The sequence below is a fragment of the Dasypus novemcinctus genome, chromosome 18 (genome assembly GCF_030445035.2).
Source record: "Dasypus novemcinctus isolate mDasNov1 chromosome 18, mDasNov1.1.hap2, whole genome shotgun sequence".
Taxonomy (NCBI): Eukaryota; Metazoa; Chordata; class Mammalia; order Cingulata; family Dasypodidae; genus Dasypus; species Dasypus novemcinctus.
This window is the reverse complement of record NC_080690.1, coordinates 80,169,955-80,197,872: the sequence shown is the minus strand read 5'-3', so window position 1 is coordinate 80,197,872 and position 27,918 is coordinate 80,169,955. Positions and strand designations below refer to the sequence as shown.

The 27,918-nt window shown below is 62.6% G+C and overlaps 1 protein-coding gene across 4 annotated transcripts; it reads left to right on the top strand.

Annotated features, from left to right (window-relative positions):
- Positions 1-23: 23 nt before the first annotated feature.
- PPP6R1 (protein phosphatase 6 regulatory subunit 1) lies at positions 24-27,206 on the top strand. 4 transcript variants are annotated; one of them, XM_058280835.2, is made up of 24 exons: positions 24-163; positions 12,172-12,404; positions 14,358-14,544; positions 14,659-14,796; positions 14,920-14,985; positions 16,037-16,149; positions 16,219-16,332; positions 17,383-17,545; positions 17,631-17,783; positions 17,868-18,002; positions 18,422-18,486; positions 18,571-18,686; positions 18,779-18,864; positions 19,099-19,188; positions 19,433-19,530; positions 21,639-21,696; positions 21,780-21,949; positions 24,824-24,957; positions 25,063-25,210; positions 25,300-25,367; positions 25,695-25,776; positions 26,101-26,211; positions 26,290-26,364; positions 26,447-27,206. In XM_058280835.2, exons 2-24 carry the CDS (start codon positions 12,178-12,180, stop codon positions 26,448-26,450), a joined length of 2,601 nt encoding a protein of 866 aa, XP_058136818.1. In that variant the 5' UTR covers positions 24-163; positions 12,172-12,177; the 3' UTR covers positions 26,451-27,206. The 4 variants fall into 4 exon arrangements, with proteins under 4 accessions (XP_058136818.1, XP_058136817.1, XP_058136816.1 ...); XM_058280834.2 differs by lacking the exon at positions 24-163 and adding an exon at positions 975-1,049 and having other exon boundaries at positions 17,419-17,545; XM_058280833.2 differs by lacking the exon at positions 24-163 and adding an exon at positions 975-1,049.
- The last annotated feature ends 712 nt before the right edge of the window (positions 27,207-27,918 follow it).

Sequence of the window (27,918 nt, the reverse complement as noted above, 5' to 3'; positions counted from 1 at the left end):
GCGCGGGGCCCCCCACTGATTCGCGGGCGCCTGCGCGAGACCCCGACGCCGCCCCCGCCCCCACATCCCGGGCCCCTAAGCAGGGGCCGGAGCCGCCGCCGGCGGGGCCGGGGGGGCGCCCCGATGAGCCCCGAGTGCGAGGAGCCGCCGCCCCCCCGCGCAGGTGAGCCGACCGCGCCCCGGGACCCCTACCCAGAGTGCAGCCTCCCTCCAGGATCCCCTGGAGCCCCACCGAAGTGCCCCTGGAGAATCCCAGCCTCTTCCCTTTCGGGTCTACCCCCATCTTCCTTCGGATCCTTCTCCTCTCTGGACCCCCCTCATCTCTCCCCCCGTATCCCCCCAAGTCTAGAGAGTAACCTAGGCCTGCCCAGAGTCTCTCCTACCTCTACCTCACCTCCTCTTGCCGCCCCCCAGCTCTTCCCCCTCGTTCCCCAACCCCTTCCTGGACCTCCCCCTTGAGCACCCTCATCTCTTCCCCCTAGTCTCTTCCGCCTTGTTCTTCCACCCCCAGGCATCTTCTCCCTCCACACCCTCACCTCTTCCTCCTCGCCCCTATCTCTGCCTCGCTCCCCTTCCTTTTGCCTTGCTTTCTGGAACTCCGTTGCCCTCTGGCTGACCCTTGGGCTCTCCAGATGGGGAGCCGGGCTTTCCCTTCTCCCTGACTGTGGCTTCCCTGCCTGGCTCTGGCTTCTTGGGCGGTGGGATTGAGGAACCGGCGCAGACTAGAGGAGCCAAGTCTTGGTCCCGTCTGTGTGAGATGAGGCCTGCTGAGGGCAGGGCAGGGTGCCCGGTGCTGGGCCTGGCCCTGCCCTGGATGGGGGCTGGGTCCCTGGGGAGACAAAGGCAGAGCCGGCCGGTCACAATCGCTGTGAGGTGTTGTGATGGAGGTAACTCAGGGTGCTGCGGGAGGCCAGGGCGGGCTGGGGGCTGGGGAGACTGGCTGGGCCCGTGGCTTTCACTGTCGAGGAAGGATGAGTTGCGGTTGACAGATGGAGTGTGGGAGGAAGGGCATTCCGGGGGGAAGGAGCAGCGCCTGCAAATATGTGAAGGTGGGAAAGTTGGGTTTCGGGCCCTGGGCGGCTCCACTGGAGAGAGTGGGCAAAGCTAGAGCCTCGAGCGGGACATTCGGGGAGGGTCTTTCTGGCTTGCTTTTTTTACACACAAGTACGCACATATGCTCATACACATACGCACATCTGTGCTGAGGGCACAGTCATTATCACTGACAGCAGCCCAAAAAGCAGGATGTTTCTGGAAAGGAAGATATGTTTTCAGATGTGGTGTACAGAGTTGTAAAGAAGCTGATTCGGGGGTCAGGTTCTCACCATCAGCACGCAAAGTGAACGCTGCCGTGACTCACATTTGCCTGAAGAGTCCGATGTGGGTTTGCATCCGGATCCTGTAGAGTAAGGCACAGGTGGCAGAGCCCACCACACCCTGGGACAGGCGCTTCCTGAGGGGAATGGCAGCAGGAATGGTTTGCTCTTTTTAAAATGTGCCCTCTTTGTTTGTTTTTAACTTTTTTCTAACATATATCATTTTGTGTATCTTGAACAAGACCATGTGATTCGATTTTTGGGGTGTTACAGCCCACTTGGGAGACAGCGAAGGCCAGTGGTTTAGAGCAAGACCTTTTGTCAGACAGACTAGGTTTCAGTCCTGGCTCTGCTGGGCTTGTCAGTCAAGACCTGTGTCATCTGGAAAGCAGGAGTCACGGGAGGGTCTCTCAGGGTGGTCCTGGGGGTGAGTTTGGTGTACTTAGAAGCCTTAGCAGAATGCAGGGCAGAGTGAGCGCTCCAGAATCGGGGCTTGTTAGTGGTATTATATTTAGCTTGGTAGCATCTGTCAGAGCTGTTCTCAACTCGGGTAGCTTTTGCCCCATCAGGGACATTTGGCAAGATCTGGAGAAGTTTTTGGTGGTCACGAGGACGCTTCTGGCACCTGGTGGGTAGAGGCCAGGGGTGCTGCTCAGCATCGTCAGGGTGCTGGAAAGACCCCAGCAGGGGGTCACCCCACCCCAGTGGCCCTTGTGCTGTGGCTGAGAGCCCTGAGTGAGGGAGTGCCTGTGTGCATCTGCGAGTTGTGTATTTTCATTTACTTTTGTCTTCCCCCACCACCATCTATAACATTTCATTTAAGAAATTTTTCAAACTTTTTATTTTGAAATGAATTCAAACTCATAGAACAGTTGCAAAAATAGTATGAGCCCCCATGCAGAGTATTCCAGCATAACACCCCCATACCCAGATTCACCAATTTTTTTTTAGGTACTGGGGTTTGAACCTGGGACCTTGTACATGCAGAGCATGTGCTTAACCACTGAGCTACACCCACTCCATGTCTCCACCAGTTTTAATGTTGTGCCACCTTTGCCATATCATTCTATCATCTGTATCTGTTATGTATTTTCTGGACATTTGAGAGCAGGTTGCAACTTCATAATACTTGGGCACTTAATTCTGCCACAAACATTTCTTAAGAACAAGTAGATGGCTTATGTAACTACTCTCAGTGCAGTTATCATGTTCAAGAGGTTTAACACTGATAGAAAAGTTCACAGTCTTATTTTCCTTTTTTTTTTTTTTCCTTATGTCCTTTTGAGCCTTTTCTCCTCCATTCTTAGTTCTCATCCAGGATTATGTATTGCATTTAATTGTCAGTATCTCTTTAGTTTGTCTTCCTTTTTTCATAATTGTGGAAACATATATATAGCATCCATTTTCCCATCCCAGACCCTCCCAAGCACCGTTCAGTGGGATGAAACATTCACAGTGCTGTAGCCCTCCCCACCACAACTTTCCCTTCACCCTAAACAGAACCCTACACCCCATTTTGCATTAACTCCTGACTACCCACTCCTCCCTCCCCCAAACTTTTTCTTCTCTAAGTTTGCATAATCTCTGATATTTTCTTTGTGGTTACCATGGGGCTTAAATTTAACATCTTAAAGCTATAACAATCTTGTTTATTACCAATGCAACTTCAGTAGCACACATAAACTATATTCCTATACCTCTCCACTCCCCCCCTTTATATAGTTTTGTCTCAGGTGACATACTTCTACATTGTGGGTCCCGAGCCATTGATTTCTCATATTTTATGTATTTGCTTTTTGTCTCGTGTAGGAAGTAAAAAGTTGAAATTACAAATAAAAACACAGTATTAGTGGTATTTATATTTACTCATGTTGTTACCCTCACCGAAGATCTTTGTTTCTTCATGTGGCTTCAGTCAGTTGTTTAGTGGCCTTTCAACCTGCAGAACTCCCATTTGTATTTCTAGTGGGGCAGGTCTAGTGATAACAAAGTCCCTCAGCTTTTATGTATCTGGGAACATCTTAATCCCTCCCTCATTTTTGAAAGACATTTTTGCCAGATATGGAATTCTTTTTTTAAAAATTTTTCAAAAATGTATCCCCCCTTCCAGTTGTCTGCTCTCTGTGTCCATTTGCTGTGTGTTCTTCTGTGTCTGCTTCTATTCTTGTCAGTGGCACCGTGACAGTGCCGCTTTCTGTTGCGTCACCTTGCTGCGTCAGCTCTCTGTGTGTGCGGCACCTCTCCTGGGCAGGCCGCGCTTTTTTTTTTTCACGAGGGGTGGCTCTCCTCACAGGGTGCGCTCCTTGCACCTGGGGCTCACCTACGCAGTGGACACCCATCTGGCAGGGCACTCCTTGAGCGCATCAGCACTGCGCATGGGCTGGGGTTTGAGCCCTGGACCTCCCATGTGGTAGACGGACGCTCTATCAGTTGAGCCAAATCTGCTTCCCTGGATATGGAATTCTTGGTTGGCAATTCTTTTTTGCTTTTAGCACTTTAAATATATCATCCTCCTGCCATCCTGCCTCCATGGTTTCCGTTGAGAAATCAGCACTTAATCTTATTGGGGCTCCCTTGTATGTGACATGCTACTCCTTTCTTGCAGCTTTCCGAATTTTCTTCTCTCTGGCATTTGGCAGTTTGATCATAAGACATCATGGTGTGTGTCTATTCAGGTTTATCCTGTTTGGAGTTCACTGAGCATCTTTGTGTTAAATTTGGGAAGTTTTCAGCCATTATTTCTTTGAATGTTTTCCCTACCCCTTTCTCTTTCTCTCTTTTCCTTCTGAGAATCCCACAGTGTACTCTTTTTTTTTTAAGGAGGTACAAGAGATTGAACCTGGGACCTCATACATGGGAAGCAGGTGCCCAACCATGGAGCTGCCCCCACTCCCCATCACAGTGTACCTTGATGATGTCCCACAGGTGCCTCAGGCTCTGTCCTTTTTCTTCCCTCTTTCCTCTTCTAGGCAGACTGGATGATTTCGGTTGTCTTAAGCTGCAGGTTCACTGACTGTTCTGCCAGCTCCAGTCTGCTGTTGAACCCTTCCAGGGAGTTTTTAATTTCTGTCACTGTGGTCTTCCAGCTCCTTTTCATCCTCTCGTCTCCCTTTTGATACACTTGTGTTCATCTTTCGTTCTCCTAATTTTCTTTTAGTTCTCTCCAGGTTTTCCTTGTCTTTGAACATATTCAAGACTTTTAGGAGTCGTTGTCTGGAACATCTCAGGCCTGGTTTTCCTCAATAATGCTTTCTAATGCTTTCCTCCTCCCCTTTGCCTGGGCAGTGGCTTCCTTTTTCTTTGTGTTTTGTAATTAATTTTGTTGAAACCTGGACATTTTTATATTTTAATGCATTACCACTGGAATTTAGACTCTGACCCTTCTGTTCCTTAAGCTTGCACCAGCTAGTGTTAGAACAGAGCTTTCCTTAAGTGCCAGGAGCTAACCGAAAAATATGGAAGAAAAGAAAACATCTTTCCCAGAGCTGCAGGTTGACCTGTGTGAGGGCTCTCCTTCATTGTGAGTTTAGAGAACAGTTCCGGCCGAAGCACAGGGGCTTCTTTGATTGTTCTGCTTCTGGGTTTTGTTTGGGGCATGTGCACGTGGCCATAGGAATTTCCCCGTTCACCTGGTTCCAAATGTCCCCTCTTCCCTAGGAAGCAGCTTCCTCACAGTCCTGGGCAGTGCACTGCCTGACCCGCAGCCAGCAGTGCCCTGCCCCAGGCGGCACAGCCTCCCTGCCCTGCCACAGCCGGAGCGTTCTGTAGGAGAGCTCTTGGGGCCGACTTCACGCGGAGCGCATTCTGGGAGGGTGACCCTCAGGCCACCCCAAACAGACCGGGCCAGACTTGCACGCTCCCGGTAGGTGTGTGACAGTGAGCTCCTCTGCCCGCTCCAGGATGGGACCCAGGGCTCGCGCTGGGAGCGTGCCCAGCTCCGCGCTGTGCGCGGGAGGGGCCAGCCAGGGCGCCACGAGAGTCTCTGCTTGTAAGTGGCCTTTTCCTTGCTACAGCACTTGCCCTGTTACTGTAGTCCTTTGGCTGTTCTCTGGAGCGTTGAGGAAGATGTCTCTGCCAGTTCTTGAGGTGGTTCAAACTTCTGGGGGGAGCAGACCCCTGAAGCCTCCAGCTCCGCTGTCTTGATCAGGACCTATTTTCATCTCCTTGGTGGTTAGTACTTAGCCCGTGTTGGGCCGTCGGGGACCTCTTCCCTTTGGAAGAGAACCTGCTCGCCTGTGTCTTTTTTTTTTTTTTAAGATCTACGGCTTAGTAACCTTAGCAGATCACCCTCCTCCTCTGGACTTCAGATTCCATGAATTCAGCAAGGACAGACAGCTCTTTCCTGGGTGGGCCTGCCACCTTCAAGGGCCAGGCATTTGACGAAATGGGCCTGTTGTTCACCAGAAGTTCCAGGTGCTGTCCTGGGGTGCGATGTGGGGAAGCAGGAGCAGGCCCCTAGCCCAGCCCAGGGAGGCTTCCTGCAGGAAGCGGGGTCTGCACGAGGCCTGAAGGGCCTAGAGGGAGCAGTGTGTGCCAGGCAGGGCAGGAGCAACAGGAGCGGCAGCCACGAGGTGGCGGGAGGTGAGGGGCGTGGCAGCTCCTGGGCTCAGCAGCTACCTGGAGAGGCGGGCTGCCCTCCTGTCCATGCCAGAGCAGGGGGTTTCCTTCCTGGGTTCTCTCCAGGAAGTGCCCCTGCTCCCTGAGAGGTGCTTCACAGGCGAGGAGCCTGTGGCTCATGGGCCTCTGTGCCGTGGCCGGGGCCGCACACAGACCGAGTTTGGAGTGTGGGCTCGGCCCTGGGCCTCTCTGGCCTTCCATCACGGGGCTTTCCTCCGGCTGCCCTGCCCCTCTGTTTTCCCAAGGCCTGGGGCTTCCTGCTTTTTTTTTCCTTTAAGCTTTTATTTTTATTTATTTCTCCCCTCCCCCCCCCTCGCCCCAGTTACTGTTCTCTGTGTCCATTTGCTGTGTGTTCTTCTGTGTCCGCTTCTATTCTTGTCTGCGGCACCGGAAATCTGCGTCTCTTTTTGTTGCGTCATCTTGCTGCGTCAGTTCTCCGTGTATGCGGTGTCATTCCTGGGTGGGCTGCACTTTTTTGCACTGGGCGGCTCTCCTTACGGGGTGCACTCCTTGCACGTGGGGCTCCCCTATGCGGGGGTCACCCCTGCGTGGCAGGGCACTCCTTGCACACATCAGCACTGCGCGTGGGCCTGCTTCACACGGGTCAAGGAGGTCCGGGGTTTGAACTGCAGACCTCCCATGTGGTAGGTGGACGTTCTGTCTGTTGGGCCAAGTCCGCTTCCTGGGGCTTCCTGCTTGACTGCACCTATGGCCACTTGGAGGGCAGGGCCTGACGGGGGCCCTGGACTCCACTCCGTCCTTGCCAGGTATCCCCAGTCTCTCATTTCCTGATTTCTCTGTGCCCTGGGGTTGAGCCAGAGGCACCCCCTCTGCACAGAGTGTGGTTCTGGGGTCTGCAGAGGTGCCCGGGGCTTCGTCTAACTGGGTTTTTGCGCAGCCCCTGCCAAGGCCTCACAGCTCCCACCTGTGTGGCCTTGGCCCGGTCCCCTTCCTTCTCTGGCCTCAGGCCTTCCCTCTCCCACATAAAGGCCCTGACACCTGCTTGCTGGGTGGTGGTGAGGCCTGCAGCTGCCTGGCCTCACCCGAAAGCCCGGTCACATGCAGAGGCCCTTTCCGCGCTCTTTGAAATGGGTGCCCCAACCGTCTCCAGGTTCAGCTGAGAGCTGTCAGGGCTTGAGGGGAAGTTAGAGGGAGGCTGCCTCACATCCTCAGAACCGCGCCCTGTGAGGGGCCGGGCGCAGGGCGCTGGTGGTGGCTAGCAGGCTCTCCCCCCTCCTTGGGCTTGCCCAGCCCGTTTCTAATTAGAGCTCCAGCCCTAATTGGAGTGGGCCTGTACTCCCGGGGCGGGCCAGTGGCTGCCGTGGCCCTGCCGTGCTGCAGCCCCAGCTGCTGAGGCTGGGCGGTTCCGGGGCCCATCCCGGGACACTGCCCAGACGCCTCTGGGCTCGTCGGCTCCCAGCTCAGGGAGGGCAGCGTGGCAGGTGAAGAGTCGGCCCTCAAAGGGAGCTGCAGTTAGGCCCAGCCTGAGCTGGGGCCGGGCTGGCAGGGGCCTGCCAGGGCAGCTGGTGTTCACGGCCTTAGGGAACAGCACAACCAGAAGCAAGAGGTGATGCTGGAGGCCCGGCAGAAGGAGAACTGCAGAGGTAGATTTCATTTTTAATGGCTTCCTTTCTCATTTATAATTTCCCCTCCTTCTGTTTGCAGCCCTTGTCATGGTTTTCAAACGGTTGCTAAAAAACCATTGGTAGTCACTTCCGTTTTCTTGAAGTTGCTAAAAGTTGCAAAGGGTGGGGGTGGTGTCTGCCGGAGGAGTGAATGAAGGGGAGTATTTCTGTCCTGTAGTAAAGCAGGTGGTGTGGGTTTCTCCTCGTGTTTTTGGTGTAGGCATCCTTAGGGTCATGGCTCTCCTTCCCTTGTGCCGGGATGTATGGACGTATGGACATATGGACCTGAGGGGCCTTGAGCCAGGTGTCAGCAGCAGGACGGGCAAGGGAGGGGCCAGTGCACCTGCCCTGGGTTAGGACCACCGCCCTGCGGTGGGCAGACGCCCCCTTTCCCGATGGCAAAAAGCGAACGAGAGGCTGAGTGCTGCCAGGTTGGAGAGAGAGGACAAAGCTACCTGTCTCCTCTGCTTCCCGGTGCTTCCTGCCCGGTCACGAAGGAGGGCTGGAGCGGGCTGAGCATTTGTGGCGGGGAAGGTCTTTTTTTCCTTTTTCTCACTTCTCCCTTCTGTGGAAAGCTTGGGGACAAGCTACCGGGGGGTCTGATCACCACCGGTCCGTTTCCTCCTTTTGGACTCCAGGTTTCAGAGGAGCGTCCGAGGTGGAAAGCTTGGGGGGGCCACGCCGAGGCCCTCCTCCCCAGATTGTGCCCTTCCTGCACGGCCCCACACTGCCTGGCGGCCCCCTGCCCCACTTCCTGGGAAACCGGGCTCCTGGGGAGGCCTGACCTGCTCCCCACGGCAGGCGGCGAGGTTGGAGCGTGCAGAAGGGATTTGGGGCCACGGCAGCAGTGCCTCCTCGGACCAGATGCTTTTAGACAGGAGCGGGTGGCTGGATCCCAGTGGTGACAGGCAGGGCGAGGGCCTCCGCCAGCCTGTGCCTCCTACCTGCACACCTCAACCCTGGAGGGCGGTGATGCTGTGGGGACAGGCGCCCCGCAGGTTTGCCTGGGAGTGACCTCCCCACGGGTCCTGCCAGTGGCTGTCTTGGGCCTTGGTGGCCCTCAGCTCTGCCAGGCCCACTGCGCTCTCAGGTCGGGTTATTTGGGGCCTGAGTTGGCCCTGTCCAGGGGGTCCTGGGTCAGTGTTTTTATTTTGTTTTGGGGGTAATAGCTTTATTGAGATATCAGTTTACAACTTTGCCATTTACAGTGTACGGTTTAGCAGTGTTCACATTGTCACGTTCACATTGTCACGCACCCACCATCTACAACAGTACCAGCACATGCTCGTCACCGCAGAGAGAGACCCTGTGCCCGTGACTCCGCCCCCTGTCCTGTCTCCAGCTGCAGCAGCTGCTTTCTGCCTCTCGTGGACCTGGCTTGGGCACTGTGAGGGCCTGGGCTGCCCCTTTCGCTTTGCCGGGACAGCTTTTAGCCATCTGGATCTCTCTTCATTTCTCTGGCCTCCAAGGGAAGAGGCCTGACTCTGGCCCCTGGAGATTCTGCCCCTGGCTTCTCCTGCCAGAAGCTGGCAGCGCTGTGAAAAGGTGGTGGCTGCCCCTGGAGGGCTCTGGTCCCGGGAACCCAGATCCCTTGTGGACATCGATCCTGTGAATGCCTCCTTGTCAAGGGGGAAACTGGGTTTAGGGTCTGTGGACAGGCAGGGACTTGCCAGCCACCGGAAGTGAGGGCTCGCCGAGTGTGTTCGCAGGGCAGCAGGCTCTGCTCTGTGTTCCCTCGAGGCAGCGGGGTTTTGCCGTTGCTCAGCCTGAGGCCGGAAGCAGGCACCCAGGCCCTGGCTCCGCGCGCCAGCCTGCCGCCCCCACTCCTTCCTCTTCCTCCTCTTCCGCCACGGTGGCCGTCACCCCTGCGGCCTGCTGACAGAGAGATACAGGCCTCCCTTCCTCCTTGCCCCTGCCGTGGGGGGGTTTGCGCCTCCCTCCTTATGATTTAGGGAGCCCTTCACATGCCCGGGGGGCCCGGGCGGTTTCATGACCCTGTGCCCCAGACAGCTCCACAGGCAGGGGTGCTTTGGAGATGGGGTGTTCGTGCACGGCTGATTCTGGGCCTCTGTCACCGCCCAGGTTCTAGACACTGCCCTGAATGACCACGGTGGCGGGACGGCGCTTCTGCCCGCGTCGTCACAGAGCCCTCAGCACGCAGAGCCGCTGAGGCAGTGCTGGTGCAGTGCAGCCTGGCCTGGCTGGCACGTGCCGTGTGGCTGAGGAAGTGCCGAGCCCAGTGTGCTCTGGGGAGGGAGTGGGCCAGTGCGGCTGGGGTGAGGAGGCAGGGGCGAGGGTCCTGCAGGCTCTGGGGGCCGTCCTGGGCAGAGGCAGCTGCCTGGGTTCAGAACGCCCTGGCGGGCTGGTGCGGTGCAGGATGCAGGGCCTGGGCTTTGGCTACGGCAGGGGGGTACCTGGCCTTCAGTGCGTAAGGGACAGGTGGTGCCTTGAGTTTCTGTCCGAGCAGCTAGAGGGGTCGTGGCCTGTGGGTGGACGAAGGTGAGGCATGAACTGCTGGGCCTCCGTGGGTGGGCCGCCTGGCGTGTGGCTGGGCCAGGGTGCTGGACGGAGAGGCAAGCACGGCGACGTGGGGCCTGGAGCCTGCCGGGCCCCTCTGAGGACTGGTTGAGCCCGCTTCTGCTGGCAGGACCTGTGGGTCACGGGCACAGGGGGCTGGGCGCGGGGAGCTGAGGGAAGGCTGCCTGGACTCGGCGCACATGCAGCCTTTCTGAGGTCCTGAGATGGTGGGCTGCCTGTTGCCAGGAATGTTGGAGCAGAGAGGGAGCCGCAGGGCTTGGGCTTCAGCTGCAGTCACTGTCAGTGTTTGCCGAGTGCGTCCTCCGCACAGGTGCTGGTGCTCCTCAGCCTGGTTGGGCCCACTGCCCTGGAGCACTGTTTCCTCCATGAGGTGGGGTGCGGTGCCTTCCTTGGGGTGGTTATGAGGACGGCTGTGATGCAGGGGGCGCCGGCATGCAGGTGAGGCCTGAGTCCCGGGCCCTAGAGGGGCGGCATGCAGAGAGCAGTGACCCGGGTGTGCTCGGGGGAGGGGAGGTCAGCAGGGGCAGGTGCAGAGGCAGGTGCTGATTGGAGTGGCTGGGGGCTCTCGGCCTTGGCGAGGTGGGGGCGCCTCTCTCTCTGCTGTGACACTTGGGGGGCTGTGGCAGGGTGTTCAGTCCAGGGGCAGAAGGAGGTGCTCGGGTGCAGGACGGCTGAAGGGCTGGAGTGGGCCCTCCGTGGGGGGCTCTGCTCCTCCCTGAAGCGGCCCAGCCTCAGTCCTCTGCCCTCTGCTCCTGGGGGGCCTGCCTGCCCCTGGCTGCCTCCTCCCCGGGAACCCCTAGCTGGGGGCCGGCATCTCTGGAGGAGGCAGGGCCTTCCAGGGTAGGTGCAGCTCCCGGCCTCCCCAGCTGGCCTTCCCGCCCCAGGCTCGTCCTCAGCGGTCCCCTGGAGGTGGCAGTGGCCTCTGGGGACTGAGAGGTCTTAAGAGGTGGGGATGCCCGTAGACGTGGGGCAGCCCCTCGGAATCACCATTTGGGGTCAGGCCGTCTGGTCTTGGAGGCGCTTACCCTCGTGGCTGTGGCACCCCTGGGTGCAGAGGGGCTGCTGGGGCCTCGGGCTGGTGGCCAGGCTCAGGCCAGGGGCCCCCGTAGGGGCTGCTGTGCTCTGCCGCTCAGCACCTTGGTGACTCTGGCCCCCGGCCATGCTCCTGGACCCCTGGTTTTACCTGCAAGGGGCTGGGTTGTTTTTATTTTGAGGAGCACCTGGGCCCAGAGCTGGGGGAGCAGTGTCCAGGCAGCGGCCCCACCTGGCCACCTCACGGAATTCCTTTGCTGCCTGTCCACGCCCCGCCCCTGGTCCTGGGTAACGAGCAGTCGCGTCCGGGGGACCGCAGGGTGTGGGATTTGGATTTGTCGAGCAAGCACGGGCCAGAAAGTCTGATGCCAGAGGCCCAGGGGAGCTGGAGAGTCCTGGATGAGCAGGGCTTGGGCTCCGGCCCCCGTGGTGTCTCGCCCAGTGTGGGGCCTGGAGGTCCTCAGGAGTGCCTGGGCCTGTGTCCACTTGGTCGCAAGGTCCGATGCCGCCCAGGGCCAGGCGTACGTGGGGCCTGAAGAGAGGCGGTTCCTGGCCCTGGGGAACCGCCGGGGCCATCTCGGTTTCCTTTGGCAGCTGCTGGGTCAGGGGTGACTGAGGGAGGCGGGGGGCTAGGAGAGGTGTTCAGGCCTGAGCACCCCCAGGTCTGGTACTGGACTGGCAGGCTGCTCTTGAGCCGGAGTCACAGGTCTGAGCTCTGCAGAGGGGGCTGTTCCAGGCTGGGGAGCCCCGAGCTGCAGGCAGCGGCTGAGCGCTGGTAGTTGTGTCTCGGCCCGCATGTCCTCCAGGGGGATGTGGTGGGTCCTCGGCCTGTGGTTGACTTCTGGACGGGCACCTTGTGCCCAGGACTGTGGTGGCGGAGGCCTTGGAAGGGCAGTCTGTGCCGATACCCGACCCTGCCCATTGTGGGGGCCTTGGGGCCGGGCCCTCACGTCCGCCCTCCCTCCCTTCCCCCTGCCCACCCCGTTCCTGGCATGGGGCCCTCTGCAGCCACTTCACCGACTAGTTCCCCTTGTGCCCTCCAGGGCGCCATGTTTTGGAAGTTTGACCTGCACACGAGCTCGCACATCGACACGCTGCTGGAGCGCGAGGGCCTGAGCCTGCCTGAGCTGCTGGACGAGGAGGACGTGCTGCAGGAGTGCAAGGTCGTCAACCGCAAGCTGCTGGACTTCCTGCTGCAGCCGCCCCACCTGCAGGCCATGGTGGCCTGGGTCACCCAGGAGCCCCCTGCCAGCGGCGAGGAGCGACTGCGCTACAAGTGAGCATGCAGGCATGGCCCCGAGGCCCTGGGCCGTCTGGGGCAGGCCTCCCCGCTTCCTTTAGGGCTGAGGAAACTGTGGCAGGGGAAGTCAGGCCGCGCACTGCCGCAGCTTGGCGGGGCCCAGACACACACTCTGGGTCCCCACGGGGCCTGCGCGCTGAGCCACACCACGTGCTATACTTGCTCTTCAAAGTTCTTATTCTGGATTTTTCCAGACATACCAAAGACGGAGGAAGTATCCTAATGAGCTACCCCCAGTTTTCCCAGAGCCATGTTTGGCCAGTGTTCCATTTGCCCCAGCTTCTTTCTTGCTGTTTTTTCAATTGAAGTTTCTATAGGGATGGTTATTGCCTTGCCGCAGTGGTGCCAGTCATACAGAGCCCTCCTGTGGGCCTGCGCGCTCCTCGGCACTGTGTGGTCTGGGCGGCGAGCAGCCCTGCCTGCTCCACCTGTGTAGGCTCCCCGTGTAGGCTCTCCCCGTGTAGGCTCCCCGTGTAGGCTCCCCGTGTAGGCTCTCCCCGTGTAGGCTCCCCGTGTAGGCTCCCCGTGTAGGCGCTCCCCGTGTAGGCTCCCCGTGTAGGCTCCCCGTGTAGGCGCTCCCCGTGTAGGCTCCCCGTGTAGGCTCTCCCCGTGTAGGCTCCCCGTGTAGGCTCCCCGTGTAGGCTCTCCCCGTGTAGGCTCTCCCCGTGTAGGCTCTCCCCGTGTAGGCTCTCCCCGTGTAGGCTCCCCGTGTAGGCTCCCCCTGTGTAGGCTCTCCCCGTGTAGGCTCTCCCCGTGTAGGCTCTCCCCGTGTAGGCTCTCCCCGTGTAGGCTCCCCGTGTAGGCTCCCCCTGTGTAGGCTCTCCCCGTGTAGGCTCTCCCCGTGTAGGCTCTCCCCGTGTAGGCTCCCCGTGTAGGCTCCCCGTGTAGGCTGTCCCCGTGTAGGCTCCCCGTGTAGGCTCCCTGTGTAGGCTCTCCCCGTGTAGGCTCCCCGTGTAGGCTCTCCCCGTGTAGGCTCTCCCCGTGTAGGCTCTCCCCGTGTAGGCTCCCCGTGTAGGCGCTCCCCGTGTAGGCTCCCCGTGTAGGCTCCCGGCCGTCGCGGTGCATCTTCCAGGCGTTCCCATCACCACAAGCCCCAGTCCCTGGCCCTCTGCAGCCCCTGGCCTGCGTTCCATTTGCAAGTCTTATTTCAGAAATGTCCTCTGATGGGATTCACATGGTAGGCACCTCTTGGGCCTGGCTTTTTTCCTCTGCACTAGTCTCTGGTGCTTCAGCCCAGCTCGAGTGTGGAAAGATGTGCACTTTCCTTTTCTTTCTCTTCTTTCACTTAGGCTAAGTAGTGAGGCCCCACGAGATGGGAGCTTGCGGCCTCAGAGGCCTCCGTGCGCACATGCTCCGGGGACCCTTGAGGCCCTGGTGTGCTTAAAGCACTGTCCAGACAGCGGTGGTCCCCCTGTAGTTCTCCGCACGCCTTCCTTCCTGGGCCGTGAGCCACAGGAGTGGGCTCCCCTGCCCACATGTCCTGGGCTCGGCCAGTGCCTGCCTGTTGGAGCAGGCACGGGTTGGGGGCGCTGTCCGCCCCTCCTGCTCCCGCCTGTGCTCTTCTCTTTGCTTCTGGCCGTTTGTGTGGAGGCTTCAAAGCTCTCCTGGAAGCCTGGCACCAGGCTGGGCTCTGGTGGGGGGTGGGCGTGTGGCCTGCAGGGTCCCGGCAGGGTCCGGTGTGGAGCCGCAGCTGCAGCTGGGTGGGAGGCAGGGCCTGGGCCGAAGGCGGCGGCATGGACGGGTGGTGGCAGACCAGGGTCGGGGAGCGGGAACCAGGGGAGGGTCGGGCCGGCGGCCGGGAAGACCCTCAGTGCCCTGGGAGCGGGCAGGGCAGGACATGCCCCGTGGGGGAGGCCCAGGAGCCCTGGGCTGGTGGTGTGGGCACAGGGGCTGGGCTCCTTCGGAAGCCCACCCTGCCTGCACCTGTAGGTACCCCAGCGTGGCATGCGAGATCCTGACGTCAGACGTGCCCCAGATCAACGACGCGCTGGGCGCCGACGAGACCCTCCTGAACCGGCTCTACGGCTTCCTGCGCAGCAGTGGCAGCCTCAACCCGCTGCTCGCCAGCTTCTTCAGCAAGGTCATGGGCATCCTCATCAACCGCAAGACGGACCAGGTGCGCCCGCGGGTGGGCAGGAGGTGGCAGGGGTCCGGGGGGGCAGGAGGACGGACGCGGGAGGCAGGTGTGCTGCGCGTGGCGCCTGGGCTGCCTGACCTGCCCCCCCCCCAGCTGGTGTCCTTCCTGCGGAAGAAGGATGACTTCGTGGACCTGCTGCTGCGCCACCTGGGCACCTCGGCCATCATGGACCTGCTGCTGCGGCTCCTCACCTGTGTGGAGCGGCCCCAGCTGAGGCAGGACGTGGTCAACGTGCGTCCCCTCTGCCCGACGTCCCCTTCCCCTGGGCTTCTGCCTGTGACCCAGGGTGGCAGGAGGGCAGGGCCACGGCAAGGCAGGGCTGTCGCCGACTGGCGCCCTGTCTCTCGTCCTCAGTGGCTCAACGAGGAGAAGATTGTCCAGCGCCTCATCGAGCTGATCCACCCGTCTAGAGATGACAGTGTGAGTGCCAAGGCCATGCTGGGGCGTCTATCTGTCCCTCTCTGGTCTCCGCGCCTGCTTTGTTTGGCCCCTTTGAAGAAACGCCTTGCGGGAAGTGAAGCGTTTTGAGAGCGCGTGTTGTGTACTTCATGACCGGGTGCCTGGAGGCCCGAGGCAGAGCCCGCTCCCCCACGACAGGACTTTGCACGCAGAGCCAGCCTTCCGCGGCTGGAGCGCCGGCTCGGGCCTCCTTTGAGGGGCAGGTCCCACTAGGGTCCTAGGGTCTGACCTGGCCCCTGTCTGGCCCCCACCACATGCTAGGACGGGGCCTGTGGGCTTGTAGTACCGTGGCTCCCAGGGCTCCCTTGGCGGCCGGGGTCGGGGGCAGCTGGGTGGGCTGTGGAAGCGCATCAGCTGCCGCTTGGCCTGGGTCCAGCCCTGCTCGCGGCGTGTTCCGGTATTGTATCAGCTCTGTTGAGCTCTGACCAGACCGCGTCACTCACTCGCCCGTGTGGTGGGGAGCTTAGCCGGCTCCCAGGACCTTTAGTACTCGTGCCATCAGCGCAGCCCACTTCTGAGGGGTCTGTCACCCAGAGTAATCTCTGGCGCTGGCAACGTGCGCTGTTCTCCCCTGCACCCCCGGCCCCGCGATGCTCAGCTCCCATCCAGTCCTTCTCTTGCTGGATTTACCCGTCCAGGGCTTCTTTGACCCCACGCAGTGTTTGCGTTGTTGGTCCGTGTTGTGGTGTGGAGCAGAGCTTGCTGCTTTCAGAGTCACACCCGTCACGCGTGCCGACCACCTTCCTTTTGACCTCACCTGCCCAAGGGCCCTCGGCATGCCCCCTGTGGCTGCTGACAGGTGCTGCTGTGGCCGCCCGTGCAGGCCGTGTGGACGCTTCCCGGCAACGGTCCTGGTTTCCCTTCCCCGGTCGTAGCGGCCCTCGCAGCACTTGGGCTCCTCTGTGTGTGGCTGTCCCTTCCAGGTGCTTGGCAGAACGGGAGCATACTCGTCCCTGGGCCTGAGGGCTCCCGGGAGGCCCGGCTCAGGCTCACCCCGTCCCCCCCCCACCAGCAACACTCCAACGCGGCCCAGTCCCTGTGTGACATCATCCGCCTGAGCCGGGAGCAGATGATCCAGGTGCAGGACGGCGCCGAGCCCGACCAGCTGCTGGCCACGCTGGAGAAGTACGTGCGGGGCTGGCGGGCGGCCGCTCCTGGGCCCTCGGCCCGCCCTTCACCCTGTGCTTGCTGCAGGCAGGAGACGGTCGAGCAGCTGCTGAGCAACATGCTGGAGGGCGAGCAGAGCCCGTCTGTCATCGTCAGCGGGATCCAGGTGCTGCTGGCACTGCTGGAGCCCCGGCGGCCCAGGTGCTTCCGCGCCGCCCTCTGGGAACCCTGAGCCGGGCCTTGGCGCCCATGGGCATGGCCTCCCCCAGGGCGGGCGACTCTGCGGTCTGCGCCGGGGGCCACGCTGACCTTCTGTGTGGTCTTCTGTTGAGAGGGGTGTCTGCAGATGTCCCCTGCAGGGCGACAGCCGTGCCATCACCCCTCACAGCAGCGACAGAGTTCTGGGAGGCTCCACTTCCTGCTTGTGTTTTGGAGAGGGGAGTAGCTGCAGCCGAGCAAAGTGCCCTGAGTTGCTCCGGTGGAGCTGGGGTCTGCTCCGGGTTGTTGGACCCCAGCAGCCACCCCAGAACCCAAGCACCTGACAGGCCGCCCAGTTTCCTCGGGCAGGTCCTTCAGCCCCAGGGGTCAGGGGCTCAGTTGTCCCTGCTGCCTCACCGCCCAGTTGGAAAGGCCCCTCCCCCAGTCCCAGCCCTGCGTGTCTGCTGCACCGTCCCCCCGGCCAGCTGGTCTCCCCTCCACAGCCCCATTGCAGCCTTCCCACTCTCCCCAGCTCGCACCAGGCCGCACTCCCTCCAGCCCCCGCCCCTCCCTGCTCATCCACAGTAAGCTGCGTAGTCAGTTGCTTCCCAGAGGAGCCACCCGAGCCCTGGCGGCTCCCCCCGTGCTGGCCTCTGTGCCCAAGGCCCTTGCGTGTGAGCAGCCCCGGGGGCAGGCTCCCGGGTCGTGGCTCACGGCCTCCGTCCCGTCCCCGCTGCGGGCTCCCGGGTCGTGGCTCACGGCCTCCGTCCCGTCCCCGCTGCGGGCTCCCGGGTCGTGGCTCACGGCCTCCGTCCCGTCCCCGCTGCGGGCTCCCGGGTCGTGGCTCACGGCCTCCGTCCCGTCCCCGCTGCGGGCTCCCGGGTCGTGGCTCACGGCCTCCGTCCCGTCCCCGCTGCGGGCTCCCGGGTCGTGGCTCACAGCCTCTGTCCCGTCCCCGCTGCGGGCTCCTGGGTCCTGGGTCACGGCCTCCGTCCCGTCCCTCCTGCGGGCTCCGGGTCCTGGGTCACGGCCTCCATCCTGTCCTCACTGCAGGCCTGACGCTGTGACAATGAACAACTTCTTCTGCAGTGTGGACGGGCAGTTGGAGCTCCTGGCGCAGGGCACCCTGGACAGCACCGCGTCCACCGCGGGCGCCCTGCACGCCCTGCGGCCACAGCTCAGCCACTTCCGGCAGCTCCTGCTGCAGCCGCCCAAGGTGCGCCGGGCGCTGCGTCGGCGAGGGCGCCCAGAACCAGCCCTTCTCTGCGGGCCTGGAACTGAGCCTCTGCCCTCCCCTGCAGCTGGAGCCCCTGCAGACCACGTGGGGCCACCTGGACCCGCCGCTGGGGAACACGCGGCTGCACGTAGTCAAGCTGCTCGCCAGCGCCCTGGGCGCCGGCGACTCGGCCCTGACGCAGGAGCTGCTGGCGCTGGACGTGCCCAACACCGTGCTGGTGCGGTGCAGGGCGGGGTGGGGGCCTGGGGGCGGGGCGGGGACCCTCGGGCACCAACCTGGCCGGTGCTGCCCCGCCCCGCAGGACCTCTTTTTCCACTATGTCTACAACAATTTCCTGCACGCACAAGTGGAGATGTTCGTGAGCGCCATGCTGAGCACGGGGCCCCCTCCCGACAGTGACCCCGAGGTGCCCGCCGCCAGCCCTGCTGTTGCACACGTGAGTGAGGGGCAGGGCTGCTCTCTCCAGGGGCACGCTTTCCTGCAGCGAGTCCTGGTCAGCGGCCTCGGGCCCGGGGTGTGGTTGGGAGAGGTGGGCAGCGGCGTCCTGGGAGGCGAGCTCAGAACTGTGCTGGAGCAGCAGCGGGCTGAGCGTGGCGGCCCTGGGAAGGGCTGGAGGCTATGGGGAAAGGCCAGGCGTGGCTGTGTGCCAGGAGGGGCCAGGGTGGTGGGTGGCCCCGTGCTGTGCCCACCCCTGGGGCATGGTGGTCGCTGCGGGGAGTCACCCTGGCCCCAGGAGGTGCCCTGCTGTGGGCGCTGGGTGTGGCAGCAGCAAAGCATGCTGGGCAGGCCGGCCCTGCCCATGGCGCTGGCTCCCAGCCCTCTTGCCCGCGGTGTCAGCTCCACCTCTCCTCGTAGCTGCTGCAGCGGTGCCGCCTGGTTGAGCGGATCTTGGCATCCTGGGAGGAGAACGACCGTGTGCAGTGAGTGCCTGGGCCACCCTGGGCCGTGGGGAGGTGCGCGCGGGCTAGCGCTACGTGCCACTGTGGCCCTCTGTCCGCACCTAGGTCAGGCGGTGGCCAGCGCAAAGGCTACATGGGCCACCTGACGCGGATAGCCAACGCCTTGGTGCAGAGCGCGGAGAAGGGGCCCCATGCCGAGCAGCTGGGGCAGCTGCTGAAGGGTGAGGAGACGGGGCTGGGCAGGGGCCTGCCTGCCTGCCCCGGGGTGAGCGAGGCCCCGGGGCGCTGACAGCTGTGCTCTCCCTGGGTGCAGAGCTGCCGGGGGAGCAGCAGGAGCGCTGGGAGGCCTTTGTGTCGGGACCCCTGGCCGAGACCAACAAGAAGAACATGGTGGATCTGGTGAGGCCTGGCAGGCGTGTGCCCCCTGTGCCTTCCCCCTGTGCCCCCACCCGCTGTGCCTCCCACCCGCGGGCTGTCTTTGTGGCGGCTGGGGGCTGGGCCCTTGTCAAAGGCAGGCACTCCTCCACCCCTCTCCTGCTTCTCTTCATTTCCGGCAGCCGGTGGCCCCTTCCCCTCCGCTCCTTTCCCCAGAGCTGCCTGCTGTCCCTGCCCTGACACCCCGCCCATCCCCAGGTGAACACCCACCACCTGCATTCCTCCAGTGACGATGAGGACGACCGCCTCAAAGAGTTCCACTTCCCGGAGGAAGCCGTGCTGCAGCAGGTGGGCTGGGCTCGGGGTCCCTGAGCACTAGGCCCCTACCCTGTCCCCAGCCCTGACCCTCCTTGGGCTCCTGCTGGCCCTGCCCTCCCCTCCTCTGGCCCTGCCCCCCAGTCCCGCCCCTGCTCCCTGGCCCTGCCCTCCCCTGGCCCCGCCTTCCCCTGGCCCCGCCTCTGCCTCCCTGGCTCCACCCCTAGCCCCGCCCCTGCACCCTGGCCCCCCTTCCCTGGCTGATCTGCCCCCACAGGCCTTCATGGACTTCCAAATGCAGCGCATGACCTCAGCCTTCATCGACCACTTCGGGTTCAATGACGAGGAGTTTGGGGAGCAGGAGGAGAGCGTGAAGTGAGTGTCCTGCCCGGCGCCTGGCGCGGCCCTTCTTTCCCTGCGGCCCCGTCAGCCAGGCCTCGCTCTCGTGCCCTCTGGGCCCTGTGCCATCCTCCCGAGCCTCTCTCCTGGGCTGCCATACCCCCAGGGTGGCACGTGCCCCCTCACACGTCTCTCCAGTGCCACCTCTGCCTGTGGCCCCCACCCCTCGCCTGCCCCTGGCACCGTGGTCACCTTGGTTTGAGTGTGCTTCTGCCCCCACCTGACCCCCAGCCTGGGTGTCACCTGTCCACCTCAGCCTTCTCTGAAACGCAGGCCGGGGGTTTGCCAGGGACCGCAGATGCTGGGGGGTGGGGGCCACAGGGACCCAGGGGTTCGGGGCCGTGCAGCCTCGGAGCTTTGTGTGTCCAGAGCCAGCCCCCAGCAGCCCGTGGGGCAGGTTCCTGCACGTGGAGCCATGAGTGAGGGGCGAGTGAACAGGAGCGCTTCTGGAGACTGAGTCTGCACCGGGGACAAGCAGGAGGGCGCCGCCCCTGAGCTCAGGCCATGCTGTGGAGGGGCCGGCTGGAGCAAGGCCTGGCCCAGCGAGGAGAGGGCCAGTGGGGCCGGGCGGGCCCAGCCGTGCCGGTGGCTGGTGCCTGGGAGCGGCCGAGGCTCCTGCCCCAGTGGGGAGCTTCCCATGGGCGTCCCTCGGAAGCTGTCGTGACCACGCTCTGGAGGGCGAGCCTGTGACAGCCCGGAAAACTGAGGCCCAGAGCCGCTCTCGGCTGGGAAACGCGCTCCTCCGCCCCAGGGCTGGGCTGCTTCCTGCTGCTGCACAGGGTGCAGGCCGGAGACCGTGTTTGTGGAGCCCAGTATGCCGGAGGCCTGGGCAGCGCTCCTTCCACACTGAGGGCCCTGGAGAGGCGTCTTGGTGGAGAAGACAGGCTGCTTGCTGCGAGGACGGTGCTGGCCAGCCCTTGGGAGCCAAAGGAGCCTCGTGGCTTCCTCCTCCCAGCGTGAATTCCAGTGGGTGACAGAGCTTGAGCGCAGACCAGCCTGAAGCGGGAGGGCTGGAACAAACAGTGGATGGGTGCTTCTGTTATCTCGGGCTTGGAGACGTCCATCTGGGACTCCCAGCCCAGGAGAGCCCAGCCGGCCGGGGCGGGAGCACAGTCCTGGGGTGGCCCAGGGCACCCGCTCCTCCTGCACACCGCCGCCACCCGTGCTCTGCTGCTCCATCTAGGGTGGTCCTTGACCTGCGTGAGCAGTACACACCCAGCACCCAGCTCGGTGCCCGGTGTGGAATGCTGGCCGCTGGTCAGCCGGCACTCCTTACGGGAGCGTGTGGTAAAGCTGCTGGCCCGTGGGGCAGGGTGACACGTGTGTAGACGCACAGAGCCCGGCGTTGGGGGAGAGCGGTGCAGGGCTCACAGAAGGTGAGGCTGCCGGCAGTGCCCGCTCTGCGTGGTCCTGTATGCCGACGGCCGTGTGGCAGCACGTTCGTGCTCGCAAGGAGCGTGCTCCTCCGTCCAGGAGTCCTGATTCTGTGGAACTTCTGGGAGAGGCAGAGCTGCGCAGGGCTGTCGGCGCTGCTGGTGACTGGAGCTGCTTGGGGCAGGTGCACGCTGTCCTGACGCCCCGGGTGTGCTGAGCGAGGGCAGCGGAAGACGCTGGGCTGGCCTCGTCGGGATCCTGCCCTCGTGTTTCCAGGGTCCCAGAGATGACTGTTCTGCCATCCAAGCGCTATGGTCCCAGCCCGCGAGGGCGCTTAGCCTGGTGTGTCCGTGCTCCTGGGGTCGCCCGGTGCCTGGCCCTGCACCTGGTCTGCGGTGCATTTTTGCTGAAGAAGTCGACAGCAGTAGAGCCCTTGGGCATTTTTTGCCAGTTTTCAGAAGTCGTGGCTGACCAGTTGGCTCAGCTTCCCCAGCCCCATGTGTTCTCACCAAGGACAACTGCTGCCATGCAGCCTGGCACGGCCTGACTTGAGCATGTGGCGCGGTCTCTGGCTTGGTGGGCTGGGTCCACCACTGGCGCATACGGCTGTCCGGTGTGTTGGGGTCAGAGCAGCTGCCTGCCGGGACGATGCCAAAGCTCGCCGGCGCTCCTCCCCCTCGCTCATGGGGCCTCTGGCCTTCCCTCCCCAGCGCACCTTTCGACAAGACGGCCAGCATCACCTTCTCCCTTAACGCCGACGATGAGAACGTGAGTGCAGCCCCGGCCCTCACGCGGCGGGGGGCGGGCACGGACTGTGGGCAGCACCGCCCACTCTGCCGCCCTCCCCATAGCCCAACTCCAACCTGCTGGAGATCTGCTACAAGGACCGCATCCAGCAATTCGACGACGAGGAGGAGGACGAGGAGGGCCAGGGGTCTGGGGAATCAGATGGCGAGGATGGCACCTGGCAGAGCCGCCCGCCAGTGAGGGGTGCGCGCCTGGGCCAGCCCCAGAGTGCCCGGTGAGTCTGGGGTCTGTTGTCCCCTGTGCCTGGCCGTGCCAGCACCCCCTTCCCACCTCCCTTCTCCCAGCTTCAGCACCACGGGGTCCCAGGAGCTCCTTTTGCCACTGTCAGAGGCCTCTTCAAACCGCTCTCCCCATTTGGGGGTGAACTGAAGAACAAAGAGGACATGGTGTGTGTGGGAGCTGGGGTGCTTTGAGTTTGAGGTGACAGCCACCAGGCGCAGGAGGCTGGTTCGCAGGTGGCTGGCTAAGCAGCCCCAGGCCGCCTCTTCCAGGGGTGCCCTCGCCTTCCCGCAGCTCGGCCTGCCTCTGAAAAGCACAATAGCTCTGCGCTTGGTCAGGGCTTCCCAAAGAGGTGGTAACGGGACCCCAGGCAGCCAGAGGAGGGCTGGCGGCCGCCGCGCCCATGCAGACATCCAGTGTGTTTCTGCAGCGCTGGCCAGCGCCGGAAGCCACAGACTGACAGGCCCACGCCCGTGTGTGCCGGCCAGCGCTGCCTACGCCCCAGAGCCTCTGGCCACAGACGTGTTCTAGGGGAGGGCGCTGTTTCACGTTCTGTCGATGTGCAACGTGCCTCGAGTCGAGTGCACAGGCCCTCGGCTGGCAGCTTGGCGGGCCCTGTCGGCACCCGGCTCAGGCGCAGGGCGACGCCTGGCCCCGTGCCCACGCTGCCACCTCGCCGCGGCCCACCAGTGCCTGCTGTTCCTATGTCTTGATCGGAGCCATCCCAGGGAGGGTGGAGTGGGTCCTCACTGGCTTCGATGGGCCTTGCCCCAGCGGCGGGTGCTGTGTGCTGGTCGTTAGTGCAAATTCTCTGGTGGTGTGGCGATTGGATTCCTTCTTTCTAACTGGGTGGTTTTGTTGTCACGTTGTGGGAATTCTTCATGTGTTTTGGATATAGTTAGACTTTTATTAGATACATCGTTTACAATTATTTTCTCTCACTCTGTTGGTTGTATTTTCACTTTCTTTTTAATACTTTCCATGTACAAAAATATTTAATTTTTATGAAGTCTGTTTTATTTATTTTTCTTCTGTTGCTTGTGCTTTTGGCATCATATCTAAGGAACCATCATCAAGTCCAGTATTGTGGATATTTACTACCACTCCGTGCTTTTTCTAAGAGTTTTATTGTTTTAATTGTTGAATTTAGGTCATTGATCCATTTTGCGCTAACTTTTTGTACATGGTATGAGAAGAGGGCCCGCTTCCCTTCTTCGGCTTGGGAAATCCAGTTTTGCCACCACCATTCCCTCGCGCAGTGTCCTGGTGTGCCAGGGCTGCTTCGACAGACACACCCGCCGGGTAGCTTGAGGAAGAGGAACCACCTGTCTCACCACTCTGGAGGCCGGAAGTCCAGCCTCGAGGTCATGACGAGCTGGGCCTTCTCCCCGAGGCTGCAGGTCTGCAGCCCCCAGGGCGTTGTGCCGCAGCCCCCAGGGCGTTGTGCCGCAGCCCTGGGGTTTCTTGGGTGGCAGCTCTGCCTCTGCACGGGGCCGTCTGCCTGGGCCTCTGGCTCCTCCTGGCTTCCGTGTCCAGTCTCTGTTTTCTGTGAGGACATTCATGGCCCCCTCGGTCAGTCAGCCACCTCTAAAATTCTACTCACAAATGGGTTCTCACCCCAGGAGCACGGGCTCAGGCTTGAAACGTGTTTTTTGAGGTACACGATTCAGTCCGCGGCACGTGGTTTTGGCTCCCTAGTTGAAAACCAGCTGGCCATGGAAGTGTGTGTTTGTCTCCACGTTGTTTCTGTCCCATTGGTCTGTATGCCTGTCCTCACGCCAGCACCACGCGGTGACGACCGCCGCTTTGTAGTGACTTTTGAAATAGGACCTCGTGAGTCCTCCAGCTTTGGTCTTCTCTTTCAGGGGTGTTGGCTGTCTGGGCCCCTTGCCGATTTGCGACCGGCTGTTCCGTTTGCTAGATCATGGGGATGTTGGCAGGGATTGCGTTGACCGCAGGTCTGTTGGGAAGCATTGCCGTCTCAGCCTCAAGGCTTCTCACGCGCGAACCTGTGTGTCTTGCCATTTATCCAGGTCTTCACTGTTTCGTAGTTTCTAGAGATGGTTGAGCATTTATTTTTCCTATTGTAAGTGGAACCTTCTGCTTAGTTTCACTGTGGGGTTGTACATTGCGAGTGTAGATTTTGTGACTTTGTGACTTTGTGTGTTGCACTGCATCCTCCCTGAGCAAGGGCATTGGTTCTCAGTCTTCTGTTATCTGCAGATAGAGGTGGTGGCTTTTTTTTCTTTTCCAACCCAGGTGTCTTTTATTTCTTTTTCTTGCCTAATTGCGCTGGCTAGCACTTCCAGTACAGTTGACTAGAAATGGTGTCGTTGGCGTCCTGATCTTTTGGGACACTTCAGCCTGTCTCCATTCAGCACGGTATCAGTCTTGGGTTTTTCATGAATGCCCTTTATCGTGTTGAGCAAGTCCCTGTCAGTTCCCAGTTTGCTGAGCGCTTCTGCTTCTCTTTAGTTGTGTAGAAACATATTCCTTTACGTTTACGTTCTTTGTCAGCTGTGCTGTTGGAACAGCCACCTGCACGTGGCGTTGTAGGAGCAGAGCGCGTGGCCTCACCACTCCCCGTTGACGGGCAGGTAGGCCGGGCAGCAGCCAGCCCGCAGTGGGCGGCTCGAGCGGCCACCTGAGCCAGTGCCTTCTGAGAGCCGAGTGCAGGGCAGAGGACGCCTGGCTCTCTGCCTTCACAGAGCCTCCGGCTGGAGAAAGGGGCCGGCGGGCTGTCTGGTCAGGGGCACTCAGCCGCGGCCTGCGCACGCCGCTGCTCCGCCCCAGCTCCGCTCCTGCGCTGTGCCGTGGGGCTGGCCCTCTGCCCCAGCCCAGCGGGTTCATGCAGCGGTTTCTGGGGCAGGAGTGGAGGCAGCACAGACAGTGAGGAGGAGGAAGAGGACGAGGAGGACACAGAGGAGGACGTGGAGAACGGCGTGCGCCACGTGGCCAGGGGAGGGGTGGCCTCCCCCCTGTGTCCCAGCCCCAGCCCTCAGGGTGAGTGTGCGGGGAAGGGCACAGCCAGCGTGGACGCCGTGGCCGGGCAGGGGGCTCTGCCTGCCTGCCGCGCCCACCCTCTGCTCCCTGTGCCCCCTGCTGCAGGCCCCAGCTGGACAGCCACCTTTGACCCAGTGCCTACGGGGACTGCACCAGGCCCCCCAGTCTCCGAGAGAGGGGGGTCGAGTCTGCCCCAGGGCCTCCCCTCCCAGAACCTGGCCACCCCTCCGGCCAGCAGGACCCTGCAGGTCAGGTGAGCACGGGGTGCGGCTCCGGCCCGGGGAGCAGGACTGTGCCCTGGCCCCGGCCCTGGCCCACTCTCTGGCTGCATCCCTCCTCCAGGTCTAAGGACCCCGCGCCCCCCTCAGCACCTCAGGAAGCCGCAGTCGGCCGCGCTGCCGAGCCCTCGGGTGAGCCTCCTGTGCTCTATGCACGCGGCGGTGCCTGGCGTTCCCCACAGCCCGCATCCCCTGTGCCCTGCCCGCACGTCCTGCCCCCGCTTCCCCCGCGTCCCCCACACCTGCCCCTCTGCGGCCTCTACATCCCGTGTCCCCCGTGGCCTGTGTCCCCTTTTCTCACAAGACCTGCACTCTCCTTGGCCCACCTGTCCCTGTCCCCCCGGGTTCCACGCGCTGCCTGACCCCCTCCGCACAGCCGGCCCTCCGCCCACGCCAGCCTTCCCTGCAGCCGGGCTCTTGGTCCTGAGCCTTGCCCTTTGGTGCCCTCTTCCTCCACAGCCCCCTGCCAGGCCTTGGTCAGTGTTGGGGACCTCCAGGCCACCCTCAACGGGATGCAATACGCCCCCAGTTCCTCCGACAGGTGACAGGGCCGGGCATGGTTCACTAGGGAGGGCACGGGGGCTGCTGTGCTCGTACCCAAGAGGCTGGCCCCTTGGCCGCGCCCGGAGCTGCCCACACCTTGCCTGCCAGGCCAGGTGCTGGCCTCGGCTGCCGGGGGTTCTTGCCGCCCCGTGCTCTCATGGGTGCTCACCCAGCAGTGGGCACCGCCTGTGCCATCTGACCCCCCAGGCCGGGCACTCCCCGGCACAGGGTTGGGGGCTTGTGTCTGGGCCTGCCGTGGCAAGACGCCAAGTGAGCGCAGCTGGGACTGGGGCAGCACTTGACACGACACTCCCATCCGCAGTGTTCCCGGAGACCCCTCTACCTCTGTTCCAGCCTCCGGGGCTCCCCAGCTCCCCCAGGCCACCGAGGGGGAGAAAAGCCCAGAGCCCTTGGGGCTTCCCCAAAGCCAGAGGTGAGTGGTGGGCACCGCCCGGGGCGGGACGGTGCCCGTGTGGGCGAGGAGTGACCGCCTGTGTCCCCTCCTCAACAGTGCCCAGGCCCTGGAGCCGCCACCTCTGACGCCCAATGGCTCTGCCCCGGGCGGGTCTGCAGCGCCGGGCTCCCAGTGAGTGCGGGCAGGCCGGGCCGGGGGCGGGGGTCCTGGGGGAGGCGCGCCCGCCCTCACCGCCGTCTTCTTCTGTTCCCAGGTAGCCGGGCCCAGGGGCGGGGCGGCCACATCGCCACACTCCGGCGGGCTCTGCCCAGGGCAGGGCTGGGCCGGGGTCCCAGGATGGCCCCCACCTTCCCGTCGACCAGTGCCACCCCTCCCCTGTCCCGCTCTCTCTTCTGGACTCCCAGGAGGCTGGTGCCAGGGAGAGGCAGGCCCCCATCCTACCCCGTTTGCACTGAAAAAGAAATTACGGAGCTTTGCCTCCGAGAATAAAGATATAGAGTCGGCCGAGGCAGGAAGGGACCTATGTTATATATTCTCTGTACGTGCAGGGGGCGGAATGGGGAGGCAGGGCAGCAGCGGGTGGGGCAGCCTCCCTCCTGCCCGCGCCCGGCACACTTGGCCTTCAGCTCAGGTCTCCCGGGGAGGAGAGGGTGAGGACACGGGCCGCAGGGCTGCACCTTCGCCCTCCCTCCCTGCCCCCCGACCCCTGCACTTTCACCCAGGCCGGGCGCAGAAGGGCCCGCCTGCCCAGCCCTGCGGGAAGGCCCTCCCCAGGAACATTCCCGGGGGCCTGGGCACACTCGCCGGCACCCACAGCTCCCTCCCACTCTGCGCCTCTCGTGGGCCAGCGGGGTCTGGCTGGGCCCCCGACCGTCCTGCGTGTCAGGCTCCAGCCCCGGCTGCCAAGTGGCCTTGTCCCCAGCCCTTCTCCCAAGCTGGCGTGGGTGTGAGCGTGTTCGTGCGGAGCTGTTATTTCATATTGCAAATATAAATAAAGGAAACGAGCGACGGCCCCTGGTGGTGCTGAGTGCCGGGTGGGGCGGGCGGGCCTGCCGCCCGGGAGCCCTGCGCCGGCGCTGGGCCTCGCCGCCTGTGGAAGGTTCTCCTGTCCTCCCTGGGCCCGGGGAGGTAGGGGAACAACTTTCCGGGGACAAAGTGCGCCCCGGGGCCCCCAGACGCCCCCTGCAGCCGCGCTGCCACCCCTGGCCACTCCGCTCCTGATGGGGGCCTGCCCTCCACCGCGCAGCAGGCGGTATTGGGGCTGCAGCTGGGTGGGAGGCCTCCACGCTCCCCTCCAGCCCCCAGCCTTGTTGCCAGGCACGGCCTTGCCTGTCGGGCCCTGCCCACAACCTCTGTGGAGTGAGGGCCCTGCCCTGAGCCCGTGGCCCCAGGCGCCCTGGTCAAGCGGGGTCACACCAGCGTCACGGGAACGTCAAAGGAGAGCAAGCGGGAAAGGCGCCAGCAGCCGAGGACGTGCCTTTGCTTGGTGGCATCCGCACGGGCAGTGGGTGGAGAAGACAGGCTGTGCCGCGTGCCCTCTGCCTCGGGCGGGAGAGGCGATTGCAGCACCCAGGGGTGGGGGCAGGGCACGCCTGGAGCCTGCTCTGGTCCACTCCCTCCTGCTGGCCTAAGCAGGACAGAGGGGAGGGCTTGGTGAGGCCCCCAGCCAGGCCGGGGCTCCAGGGACCAGGGATGGGCCCCTTATCAGTGGTGCCAGGCAGGGCC